At 39.4% G+C, this 13,610-nt stretch overlaps 1 protein-coding gene across 2 annotated transcripts; it reads left to right on the forward strand.

The window, feature by feature from the left end:
* The first annotated feature begins 5,892 nt into the window (after nt 1-5,892).
* Nucleotides 5,893-7,944, forward strand: LOC126605726 (uncharacterized). 2 transcript variants are annotated; one of them, XM_050273162.1, is made up of 5 exons: nt 5,893-6,054; nt 6,288-6,440; nt 6,532-6,619; nt 6,950-7,102; nt 7,571-7,944. In XM_050273162.1, the coding sequence occupies exons 2-5, from the start codon at nt 6,308-6,310 to the stop codon at nt 7,602-7,604; spliced, it is 408 nt and encodes a 135-aa protein (XP_050129119.1). In that variant the 5' UTR covers nt 5,893-6,054; nt 6,288-6,307; the 3' UTR covers nt 7,605-7,944. The 2 variants fall into 2 exon arrangements, with proteins under 2 accessions (XP_050129119.1, XP_050129120.1); XM_050273163.1 differs by lacking the exon at nt 5,893-6,054 and adding an exon at nt 6,088-6,181.
* The last annotated feature ends 5,666 nt before the right edge of the window (nt 7,945-13,610 follow it).

Below are 13,610 nucleotides of genomic sequence, written 5' to 3' on the forward strand. Positions count from 1 at the left end.
GTTCAAGATCAAAGCTGTGGAAAGTCAACAAGCGCAACAAAATACGTGCCGATTCATCCACTACCAAAGCCAAAGATCATCTACCACATGAAGCTCCTTGTGGTCCAATTTCAACCTTCAAGATCAAGTCTCGACGGCCCTTGAAGAAATCTCCAACCCAATTCAAGATCAAGTCTCGACGGCCCTTGAAGAAATCTCCAACCCAATTCAAGATCAAGCCTCAACGGCCTTTGAAGAAATCTCCAACCCAATTCAAGACCAAGCCTCAACGGCCCTTGAAGAAACTTCCAGCCCAATTCAAGATCAAGCCTCGACGGCCCTTGAAGAAATTTCAAACAAAATTCAAGATCAAGCCTCAACGGCCCTTGAAGAAATCTCCAGCCCGATTCAAGATCAAGCCTCGACGGCCCTTGGATCGACATCTACAGTAAGGGACTTCAAAACGCATCTCCTACATGTGACAAGCACATGTATACGACGTGCCTTGAAGTAGGGGCATTTGTAGACATCGAAATTTCGGTAAATAAATGTTGACCGATAAATCAAAGTGTCAACGCTCATGTATTACATAAATTTTACACGTAGCATGTGACTCAACGAAAATTGAAATGAGTTGGAAAAGTCATCAAATAGGACACGTGTCAACACCTGGCAGAAACGACTTATTTCATCTGGAATATTATATTCAAAATTAGGCCTTGGAAAATTCTATAAATAGAAGCCAATTTCATTCATTTGGGGGGGAACCAATTCATATTACACCTTGAAGCTCTGAAGCTCTGAAACTCCGAAGCTCTCAAGCATCTAGGTTCCCGAAGAATCAAGAAAGCCTTCTTCGTTCTTCGTTCATCGTTCTTCCAAGATCAAGCCCCGACGGCCCTTGAAGAAAGTGTTCTTCGTTCATCGTTCTTCCAAGATCAAGCCCCAACGGCCCTTTGGATCAACAATCATCCACCAATTCAAGATCAAGCCCCGACGGCCCTTGAAGAAAGTGTTCTTCGTTCTTCGTTCTTCGTTCATCGTTCTTCCAAGATCAAGCCCCGACGGCCCTTGGATCAACCATCCACCAATTCAAGATCAAGCCCCGACGGCCCTTGAAGAAAGCACCATCGTTCATCATCCGTTCATCCAAGATCAAGCCCCAACGGCCCTTTGGATCAACAACGTCGACAAATCCACACATCCAACCGTTCTTCAAGATCAAGCCCAAAAGCCCTTGAAGATCCGTTCATCACTGTTCTTCAAGATCAAGCCCAAAAGCCCTTGGAGATCCGTTCATCACTGTTCTTCAAGATCAAGCCCAAAAGCCATTGGAGATCCGTTCGTCACTATTCTTCAAAGATCAAGCCCAAAAGCCCCTTTGAAGATCCGCTCAAATCCACCTTCAAGATCAAGTCCACGGCCCTTGAAGAACGTTCATCCTTAGATCAAGCCCAACGGCCCTTTGGATCAATCACAAATCCACAAATACACACCTTACGGAGATCGAATCAGAGGATCAAAATAGAGAGAGATTGTAACCCAAAATCATCAAATACTTAATATTTGTTTGTGCACGTTGTTCTTGTCTCTTTCGTTTCAGGAATTTTCCGTGTTCACAGACATTAATTGGTAGTCCTCCTCGCCCATGTTGCCAAAATTAACAGCAGCTTCAAATTTTTTTTAATTGATTATTGAATGCAATTTTATTAATTTGATTCTTGTTTTCTAATTGAATAGTAAATGTTTTAATTAAACATATTGGGTGGAGAGTAAATCTTTAAAAGATGTCAAAGTGTCACATACACTGTCAAATTAAATTTTTTACTTCAAATTTGATATCTCCTTTGGTGATACTCTCAAGTGCTAATTTGCGTGAGAGAGAGAGAGAGAGAGAGAGAGAGAGAGAGAGAGAGAGAGAGAGAATTATACGCAATTCATTATCCTAGTTGGCACCACCGGGTTGGTAGCAAGAAACTAATAGTAATAAAAAAATGATAATTTACTAAAATAATAAATTAAAAGTGTGAGTTTGCCCTACGTCTACCTTCTCAGACATGGCATATGAATTCTCGGATAATACTTAGTTACGTACTAATGAGTATCATATATATCACTTTTTGATATGACTAAATAAAAAAATGACACATGTTTCTTGTTTTTAAAGTCCAAGAAAAATTAAATCCTTCCCAGGAAAGGAAGAGTCACTGAGGTATTTCAACGTTCTCCTGACCACCATCGTGTGATTCACTAGCAGCAGGAATCAAACTCAAACGTGTCGTATGAAATACAAGCATGGAATTCATTCTCAACCACTACGTCATCCGTGGTGGTTGTTTTAGAAAATCGTGCATATTTTTTATAATTCTTTTAGATTTTAAAAATAAAAAATACGTGTTATTTTTATTACATTAAATAATATTCACTTATTATTTTTAAAATAGCAAAAATATATGTTAAAGGATACCTTTAGGAAAAGGAATCTCCATTTTTTTTTTTATAAAAATAAGGATTAGTTGTGGGTTCCACATCACATGGAACTTTAACGATTTGAACTAGGGCTAGGCACGGGCCAGGCCAGACCCAATTTTGAAGGGACTGGACCATACTGGGTTTAAAAGAAAAGGGTCGAGTTCATGAGTCCACGAGTCCTTTTTTTGTGTGAATAGTAGCAGAGGTAGGAGATTCCACTGGAGACTGCTACGATAGCTCCGAAAGGAATACGAAAGTTGTACTTCACTTGCACACAGGCAACCACAAACCCAGCCCTGTCATTTATAAATTATAAATAAATAAGATATTGAAAACGTGAATAAAATCATCACAAATAAAAGAAAGTCTAATTATTTGATAAAAACCCAACATACATACATTCCAACACATCCCATATAATAATTAGCACAAGAAATTATGCAAAATATGGGAAGGACTATGTTTAGATTTGGTAGGTTTAAGGCTTTAAGCATCAATTAACATCAGAGGTTAAAGAATTCACCTGATTGGCTTCTACGATGGAGTGTTGGTGGTAGCAACGGCGGTGATGTCGTCAAGGAAGAGAGAAGGAGAATCAAGAAGATGGGTGGTGCGGGTTGATGAACAAATTATATTTCTCGAACGTGCATGAATTGATATGATAGTATAGCAAGAAAATACGAGTGTCGTACCCATAGGGATTTGCAAAGTCACCTAACTAAATCCAATTTTGTAGTACCCACTAGAATTAAATTAACGAAAACAACTAAACTACGAAATTCAAATAATTAACCAAAAAGAAGTTGATCAAGTAATCTTAAGTGCAGTAAGTTAAAGAGAATTTATGTAAATAATTTCTGAAAACAATGGTTGAAACACTAGGTATCCGACTTCACCATATCAATCCAATTCTATGTCTTTAGATAACTTAGTAAGAACAATTCAATTCAAGTTCTAGGGTTCGTTCTCTCCTTATTATGATTATCCGTTAGGCGTCCAGGTGTAACCAAGTATTCTTAATCGTCAACTTAACCATGGCGTCTAGTCTAAGTCAATAATAAAAAATTCATTAAGTGCAAGAAGAACAAAAAAAACCAAAAAGTGTCTTAGCATGGCGTCTGCATCAACAACAATTCATTCATCCAAGAGAGCTATCTCAAGGCTAAACATATGGTGTCTACTATAACCTTGTCTCATACATCTAAAAATTCATATTAAAGGTAGCTAATCAATAACATGAACATAAAGAATGATATAAGCACAATGAATGAAACTAGAAACCGTGAATTGATAAAAGAATGAAGTTAACTAAGACATAGAATTATCATGAAGACTACATTGAATCCCTAACAAAGAATTAATTCATCATGACCATAAGATATAATAAGACATCATTATCACAATCATGATCACCAAGTCGGAAAAGATGTAAAAGAAAACAATGGAGAACCCACTCGGCGTTGGCGTCTTCCTTAGGTCAATCCTCTGTGATGAAGTGTGACTCCCCTTTTTCCTCTCTGCTCTCTTTCACGTTCCTCTTCTTAAATAAACATCTAAGGAATATATAGGTAGGTTTTGTTTGGCTTGCTTTGCCGAAATTGTTGAATCCCAGCCCAAACAGGAATCCCAACATCATCAGACTTCGGTTTCCTGATCCAAACTGGACTCCACTTCCGCGTAGAATTCCTGAACTGACTTCTCGTACTAAAACAGGTATAACTTCTTCTAGAAGCATCCAAATCATGATCTGTAAAATTCTGCCAAAACTAGACATCCAGAGCTTTCCGTGCATATGTGACACAACACTCAGTTTGTCCTGATGAATTTTTTATGTCCCAACGAAAATGAAAATTCTGCTCAGCACCTTCCAGCTATAGTTATAATTTTCACAGAGCAACCATTAAGTTGTGGATTGAACAATTTAACATTTGATGACTGTTGGAATGCTTCTTGACTTCAATTCTTCTCAATTTTGATCCCTTTTAGTCTTGAAATCACCAAAGACTCAAAAGTCTTCTCTACGGCCCATTATCTACAAAATATGCACTAAACACATCAAACAACCAATTTCACAAGAAAACATAGCGTAAAACTTAGGAAATATGGGCAATATAAATGTATAAACATTGTGTTATCATGGGTGCCTGGGTTCTCCATGTTTGGGATGTCATTGAGGACTTAGGGAGGACAATCGAGGTTGTTGGGCCGTCGTGGTGGTCACCAGAGCCCAGACTCGCGACGACGATGATGTCGGGGTTGTGGAGGATATGACTGATGGTGATGTCGACGAGAGATAATCGAGTTCGAGCTTCGAGGTCCAGTCCAGTGACAGAGTCGAGGACTCGAGACAAGAGAGAACCTAGGGTAAAACTAACGGTTAAGATTGGATGGTAGGTTAGGGTTCAATCTCGTCAGTCCATTGCAATTACAAACGAGCCGGTCCATGACCCCGTTTTCTATACATCTGGAACCGGCCCGCCCTTAAAATTTCAAAGCCCCACCTGTCCCGCCTCGTTTCTCATATTAAAAATTTGGAATCGACCCGTACCCACCCCGAACCTTGATTACCCGTCCCGACCCGTGGTTCCTATACCCGTTTGCCCACCTCTAATTTGAACCGTCTATTTTTCAAGTTGCATGTCATAGATCACCCTTACAAAATATTAGCCAAGTCGAAAATATTTAAGGCAGATATCTAATTGAGTTCAAAAAAATTGACAAACACTTTGTTCTCTAAGAAATATTGAAATTTTATCGTGATAATTAAAATAGGCAAATGACTTTGAACTGAATTGAATTTTTGTAAGGATGATCTATGAATCGAGATTTATATAGACGATTTAGATTGTTGAAATTCAATATAAAGTGAATACCACAACTTATCGCTATTTAAAAAAAAAATGAAAATCCCTTTAGGTTACCTAAGGTCATCTCCAACCAATGACTGGCCAGATGACTCGTTTTAGCCATCTGGCCCTCCAAGATATTAATATTTTAATGAATATTTTAATGAACAATACATGGCCATATTTGCCTCCATCTCCAACTGAAGGCCAAAGGGCCAGAGGACTTGTTTTAGCCCTATCACAAAAAATCATCTCCAATTGAGGGCATAGGGCCAAACATAATTTATTATTTAAATTTAAAAAATACAACAACTTAAAAAAATATAATTTTTGAGAATTAAAAAAAAAAAAGGCCCTAAAAACCCAAACTTTTTTTTTTAATCCAACGATAACTGACGCCAGCTAGCCTTTAGATTCAAAATTCTTTTTAAGAATCTCTGTCGGTTATAACTGACGGGATTAAGCGGTTTTCTGGCCAGCCCTCTGACCTAGCCTTCGGTTGGAGATGATTTTCGGGCTATTTTCAATCCTCTGGACCCTTCGATTAGGGATGGCCTAAAGGGTTTATGTGTTAAAGAGTACTATAGGGCTAAATGTAAAAAGTGAGTGGATTTACTCATTAGTGAGCAAGTATTATCCTAATTCCCCTCACGAATCAGAGTCGGCCGACTCGAAGCATCGCCCCGTGCCCTCTCTCTCTCTCTCTCTCTAGGGTTCTTCTTCCGTCTCTCCCTCCCTCGTCGTTTAGGATAACAAGGTATAATCTCTCCCGATAAGTGCTCTTTGATTTTCGATTTCGTGAACTAGTCTATCTGTGATTATTGTTTTTGATTGCGTGAGAGTTTGTGTTTCTGGATCGAGTTTTGTGTTTGTATTGGAATTCGGTACAGATCTGTGGATTTCAGGGTTTATCTGTGTTGCTTGGATTTGGATTTTTCTTTCACTTTGTGAATGTTATTGACCTATACCTGAAATTGTCTATTATGTCAGGGAAAGTCGTATTGTTATAAATGGATTTGTCGGAGCTCTGGGGGATCTTCGGTCCAGGCGTTGCCGGAGCCGTGTTCGGGGCCGGCTGGTGGTTCTGGGTTGACGCTGTCGTTTGCAGCTCTGTCAAGGTCTCCTTCCTCCACTACCTCCCTGGTCCGACCCGATCCGAACCAAAATCTGTTTCTGCATTTTTTTAGATTTCTAGGGTTTCTGATTTGTGTGTGCGAATTGTGATTTTTTGCAGGCATATTTGCGTCGTTAGCGGCGCTGATGTTCAATTGCGTCAAAAAGGAGGACATTGATTACTCCCCATATGAAGAAGGCGAGTGGAGGTGAGCAATCGAATGCACAGCTCAGAATTAGGGCCAAATTTAACATGGGTTTTTTTTTTTTTTTTTGAGTTTCAATTTGATTGTTTATGTAATTGGTATTCTTGCTGTCTTAACATAGACAATTATTTTAAGTTTAGATGATTTAATGTGTGAATGTTGATACATTGGATATGTAAATGTGTTGTTATTTCAATTTGTGAGGTTGAATTAGGTAAATTGAGTAGGGTCTCTTCCATTTGATCAATCCTCTGGGTTATGAGAATGGATTTTATTTTATTGCCCTTTTGCGTGGTCCTGAATCGGTTCTAATTCTTCTGTGAATTGCAACAGATTGAAGCTTTGGCTGTTCATTGCTTATGTTGTTGCATTTGTATCTCTAGCGGCATCGGTGGGTTTGTTAATACAAGATTCTTTAGTGAAGACTGGCCCTTCAGTGTGGACTGGAACTGCTGGTGTGTTGCAAGCAGTTTTTGTGTTGATCAGGTAAAATCGTCTGCCCGAAACCCCCATTTGTCTTTGACATCTATAAATGAGGGCGCTAGTTGTTGATATTGACAAGCATGTTGTGTGTATTTGCTCTATTCGTGTGTATATCCTTCATGGATATATATGTAAGTGATGCATAAATAATTTACCTGCAGAAGTAGTTTCTCCTCGGATTACTGCTGCTTTATGCATCTCGATAACTTTGGTTTCAGCTATTGAATAATTGGGGTTTGTCAGAACAAAATAAGTTTTTGACAAATATAAGCATATTTCTGTCTTGGGGCACCCTAGATCTAGAGCAACATTCCTCTAATGGGATGCACACTGAGACATGAACCTGAGTGTGAACAAGTACATGCTGGCCGGACACTGATTTTGATACTTTAAATTTAGTTTCATGTAACCCATAGTATTCGCATATCATGCTTTTACCAGCTAGTTTAACTGACGTTTCGTGTCTTGTAGTGGGCTAATTTATTGGACTGCTCACCCGGAGTAAGTAGTGATCTACCAGCGGTACCATTTTCCTTGGAACCTGGATTTCGCAAGTGAGGAAATTGGCTGTGCATGTATCATTTAAACTTCTTCAAGCATTTGGACCAAGGAGACAGGAAAATGAATAGTAAATACGGTTCAATTTGCAACTCCATAGGTAATATGGAAGACTTGTTGACCTTTGTAAATGTTTGTAGTGTGATACCAGTCTTGGTTAATTTGTTAAAACTAAAGTAGTGTCTATTCAAAATACGATTTTTCTTCCCTTATGTTTATTACGTTGTTTCGCAACACGACGATGTGAAGGCTTAACGTTGATTACATTAAAAGACTTGGTCATGACATATTCAGTTTATGTTTTTCTGCGACTCGGGGTCATGTACTGGAATCAGTTCACTTCGTTCCAAGAAATTGTTCCGGTTTTGGGGTGGTGGCGTTTGCTTGAGCTTGAAAACCCTCTTTTACTTGCAACTATTTTTATATGAGAACCAAGCCGTGGAAACCGAAGGTTCTTTAATTTGTGAGGTCCCAGCTCTACATATTGTGCTAAAATACTACGAATGTTTTTATTTTATTAGCACAGAATGTCATTGTGGCAGTGTATCGTTGCCATGTAAGTCATTCTCCCCATCTTTACATCATGTGTTTAAAAATTTTCTTCCTCTGCTCAACAAAGTAGTTTTGATTTTAGCAAAGGGTATTTGGGAGGGGGAATTGAACTTGGGGAATTTGAGTGTTGGGGCAATACTTTTGATTATTTTAAATTAAATCGATTGCAATGTACACATTCTTATTAGGATTTAGATCCTCTTTGGATCTCTTCATTGGGGATCTTGGGGATCAATGCATCATAACCATTCATCAAAGATCGCGTGGTCACAATTAAATGCTTTTTATATTTAAAAAAAAAAAAATTATGACCACACGATCTTTGATGAACGGTTATTATGCATTGATCCCCGGGATCCCCAGTGAGGGGATCCAGAGAGGATCTAAATCCTTCTTATGAAACAACGAAAAGTTCAAAAAAACTTTAGTTTTAATGAAAAATGACAAATAAAGGTGTAGTGAATAGAAGCCAGAAAAGGTAAAAATGTGATTTTTCGTTAAACGTGAAAAGTATCGGAAATGTTTTGTTAAAACTCCTTTATATTTTTACTTCCATAAAAGGCATTGTCATTGGCACTTTAAAATATGTATTTATTTACTTTGTATCTATTACTCTAACCATCAAGTTAACTTTTATTATTTTGACATAGCACTCTCGTCCCAAGTTTTGATTCCATGAAGTCATATCGATGACAAATGAATTAACAGTTCATCAAAGTTTTTTAAAGTAGAAATAATAACCTTCAAGATATAGATAGGGATAAGCAATGACCTATATGGCATTCATGTAAGCAAGAAGTGCGTCCTTCAAAGTTCGAACTTGAGGCTTAAGTGCGTCCATCAAAGTTCAAGTTCGAACTTGAGGCTTTATTGCGTCCATCAAAGTTCAAATTCCGTGAAAGTAATATTTTTACTTGAAAATGAGAAAGCTTTAAGTTCAAATTTCGTGAACGATAAGTTCAATTATAATAGGTATAGTGGATTTGGAATTGAAAATTTGGAAATTGAGGCTATCTCCAATCGAACTAGCCAAAAGTTGTTAGTATTTGTAATTTTGTAGAACAAATAACACTAGTGTCCGTATATTAGATGTTCCATAACAATAGGTGCCCCTTATTAGAGGTAACCCTCATTACAAACTCCGAAATAAACTATGAAATTTGATTTTTTTAGAACATAAGTGGGAGAAATTTGAAAGTTTGCCAGATGAATTTAGTACTGTTGCCCAACAAAAAGGCGGCATAATAAACACCAATTTTTACCCTTGGCGCAAAACATTGCCCGTCGAATTTTGTCGTCGCCTAAAGCCTTTGAAAAAATCAAAACGTTGACCACTTTTGTCCTACCAAATATTATCTTTCGTCGAATAAAGTTACTTTGCCAAACAAAATTTGATTCGTTGGCCAAACTTTTGTCGAGAAAATGCTATTTTCTAGCAGTGTGAACATCACCAACACATTATAATCTATGTATCATTTTTCTTAAGACTGTAATCTATATATCATTGAATCATTGTATAAATATAACTTATGAGATTCGTGAAACAGGTAGATTAATCAAGGGTAAATTACATTTTACCCCATCAGGTTTAGAGTTGTTTGGAATCTCATACAACATCTTTAAAACATTTCAATTTCATACATTTACTTATCATTTTATTTCAATTTCATACATCCATTAGCAAATCCGTTAAGTGATGACGTGGGAAATATGAGATCCACATTTATGCTGACGTGGCTGCCAAATTTGTGTTATATGGCAAAAAAATAATTTTTTATGCATTTAAAATATAATAATTTACACCCTATTTAAAAAAAATTATAAATAAATAAATAAATAAACCCTAAAACCAATCTTCCCCAACCCACCTTCTCCCTCTCCTCCACTCTCTTCACCTCCCCTCCTTTCTCTCTCCCCAGAGACCCACTCATCCCTCTTCACCTCCCCGACCCACCTTTTCCTTATCCTCCACTCTCTTCACCTCCCCTCCGGTCTATCTCCCCAGATCAACCTACACCCAACCCTAATCCCAAAAAAAAAAAAAAAAAAAAGCCCGGACAGGAATGAGCTCAGCATCAGAAGCCGCAATTGAGGATAGATAGAGTGGGTAAGTCTACTGCGACTGGAGCCACGTGTCGATGTAGACGGCGTGGAAGGTGTGGCAGCAGAGCGAAAGGAGACGGAGCTTGTCACTAGGCTTAAATTTCGACAGGCATACGATGCAGTTGGGGGATATGGTGGTGGAAGATCAACGAATGATGGAGGAGAAGGTGACAAGAGGGAGGGTGGGCAAGGTCACATGATTGACGGCGAGAATCAGAGGATGAGATGATGGGGGAGGGAGCAAGGTGACGGATACATCGGCGATTGAGGTGGCAGACGATGAGATAGAGGCAGATTGAGGCCACGAGTGTGGCTATGAGGATGACAATGATGATGAAAAGGGAGGTGAACAGAGTGAAAGAGAGGGAGATGGTGGGTTGGGGAGGTGAAGAGGGAGGAGTGGGTCTCTGGGGAGAGAGAAGGGAGGGGAGCTAAAGAGAGTGGAAGTGAGGGAGAAGGTAGGTCGGGGAAGATGGGTTTTAGGGTTTTTTTTTTTAATTTTTTAAATAGGGTAAATTATTATCTTCTAAATGCATAAATTTTATTTTTTTTTGCCATGTGACACAAATTTGGTAGCCACATCAGCACAAATGTAGATCATATATTTACCACGTCATTACTTAATGGTTTACTTAACGGATGTATGAAATTGAAATAAAATAATAAATAAATGTATAAAATTGAAATTTTTAAAGATGTTGTATGAGGTTGCAATCGACCCCAAACCTGAGGGGGGAAAATATAATTTACCCATTAATCAAACTTACCTTATGACAACAACGGGTGAAATCTATTATCTATACCATATGCATGCAGACAAGTCTATAAAATGAAATTATATTCTTCATATTTCCTGTTTGTACCATACTTGACCAATCCCGAAACTACTGAGCACCGGTCAACGTTATACTGTCAAGGACCCAAAAGAGTTTCCCTCCAACCAGGAGGCCAATCACAGTGCGACATGTGTCGACATCAGAAGCCAATCATAGCGCGACACGTGTCAACATCAGAAGCCAATCACAACACGACACCTATCAAAGTCATAATGAAACTAGAAACTCTCTTCTATAAATAGAGATCATTCTCTCACAATATTTCCTAATGTCATTTGTACTAAATCATTCACTTGTACTCACTAAAGGAGAGCTTGAATCTATGTACTTGTGTAAACCCTTCACAATTAATGAGAACTTCTCTACTCCGTGGACGTAGCCAATCTGGGTGAACCACGTACATCTTGTGTTTGCTTCCCTATCTCTATCCATTTACATACTTATCCACACTAGTGACCGGAGCAATCTAGCAAAGATCACAAACTTAACACTTTCTGTTATACCAAAGTCCTCGCTGATTTTGTGCATCAACATTTGGCGCCGTCTGTGGGAAAGACACTTATTCCCACTCTCTTCAGCTTTGTCAAGCTGGTTTCCACCATTTGTACACTCTCTTTTAACCAGGCATCCCTCTCCAACATGGAGAGCGAAGGAAGCCACAACACACAGAATGACACCCCTCTTGTACCTAGTGCGAAGCAACGAAAGAATGAAGGAAAGATGGTTGCTATTCAAGCTAAATTCGATGAGCTAGAAGCTCAGAACAACAAGATAGCAATGAAGAATGAGGTCCTCCAGGAGCAGTATGAGAAGCTCTTTGAGACGCTCCACGAAACTAGGCGTACTCAAACATGCGAGCTCATTACCCCTATAGACATCAATCATCACCTGGGTGCCCCCCAACACGGAGGGTCACCTTCCTTCGACATAGGTATCCTTGATGAGGAACGAGCTAATCATCAAAACATTGATCAACATGAGACTTCTCTCAACCCAACTGCTTCGACCCGAAGCAGGAGAAGTGGAGGAAGACACATCCTTGCAGAAGGGTTAGAAGGATCGAAAGTCGTTTATCATGACTGCCGAGACTTCCTAAAGCAACGTCGAGAAAATCCCCTCCACATATGCTCGAAGATCAATGACCTAAGGGTTTCTGAAAGACTCAGTCCCCTCCCACGACCCAGGCCAGCTACCAATCTAGGGAAGGAACGACAGGTCCTAAAGGAACATGAAGGTACATGGGACTCTGAGGTATTCCGACAGACTCGCCCTAGAAGTCAGTACAACGAGTCCAAGGAAAAATCATACGCCCTTGCTCAAACTTTCCTACTTCCAAGAGGCAATGGAGACTTACGAAAGAAAATTCCAGTGGTACATGACTTCACTCAAGACCCATTTGTCCTACAGCTCCTTGAGGAAGTAAATAAGTTAAAGGTCGAACGTCAGATCGAGATACTTGACTGGAACCAACCCAGTCCTGGCCCTCTCACAAGGAGGATCCTCGACACCCATCTTCAAGCGAAGACAAAACAAAAGTTTGGTTTACAACTCTATACTGGAATGGAGGACCCAATTGAACACCTTAACTTCTTTGAGTCCACCATGGCATATCAGATGCACACCGACAAAAAGCGATGTTTTCCTTTCCCCTCCACCCTCTCTGGCAGAGCTCTAAACTGGTATTGCCATCTTCCACCTGAGACAGTAGACTTATTTGAGGAACTGAGGAAACTGTTTGTCTCTCAACACATCTTTCAGACTGATCGCTTGCATTCTGCAGATGACTTGTACACTATTCGCCAGAAGCCGGACGAGTCATTACGAGATTATACTGGTCGTTTCAACTATGAATATTCTCGCTACACTGAGGCAGATGACAAGACCGCCCTCAAGGCCTTCACGGCATGCCTATGTGATTGTTTGTTCAAGTACATGATCAATGCCAACACTTGGAAGACTTACTCTGAGGTGATGGCACATGCTTACAACCATGCCTCCGCCGAGGCAATGACATATCAAGGGAAACCCCCCACAACCACCCCTTATCAGCAAGTAAGGAGTGGAAGCCAGATTCAACCAAATGAGAAGACCTCGACCTTCCAAACGGTAAAGGTGTCTCCCCATGCCTTACTTAATACTTTGCCAAGTCAACAGACATATCAATCTCAAGGAAAAATGAAAGATTTCCATCCTCAACAGTCTCATTTTAGTAAAATGAGTAAATGACACTACCGCGATAACTAAGGGTATCGCCATGATAATCCCCGACACTAGGTAGTCAACACAGTGGGTCAAACACGTGTCAAGACAGCCTTTACCCCGAGGTATGAGGCATACACACCTTTGAACGCCACATGCGTGGCCATTTACCCTAGCATAGCACACTTGATACCGAAGCCAAAGCCGAGGCATCCTCTTCAAAAATTCAAAAATTCAAAAATTTGAAAAATTGAAAAAAAAAA

This window comes from Malus sylvestris, chromosome 15 (assembly GCF_916048215.2).
Source record: "Malus sylvestris chromosome 15, drMalSylv7.2, whole genome shotgun sequence".
NCBI classification, from domain to species: domain Eukaryota; kingdom Viridiplantae; phylum Streptophyta; class Magnoliopsida; order Rosales; family Rosaceae; genus Malus; species Malus sylvestris.

Excerpts from the sequence above, each read along its gene's own strand:
- LOC126605726 (XM_050273162.1), top strand. The coding sequence starts at position 6,308 with ATGGATTTGTCGGAGCTCTGGGGGATCTTCGGTCCAGGCGTTGCCGGA. Across the intron at positions 6,620-6,949 it reads TATGAAGAAGGCGAGTGGAG|ATTGAAGCTTTGGCTGTTCA; the intron begins GTGAGCAATCGA and ends GAATTGCAACAG. Across the intron at positions 7,103-7,570 it reads GCAGTTTTTGTGTTGATCAG|TGGGCTAATTTATTGGACTG; the intron begins GTAAAATCGTCT and ends CGTGTCTTGTAG.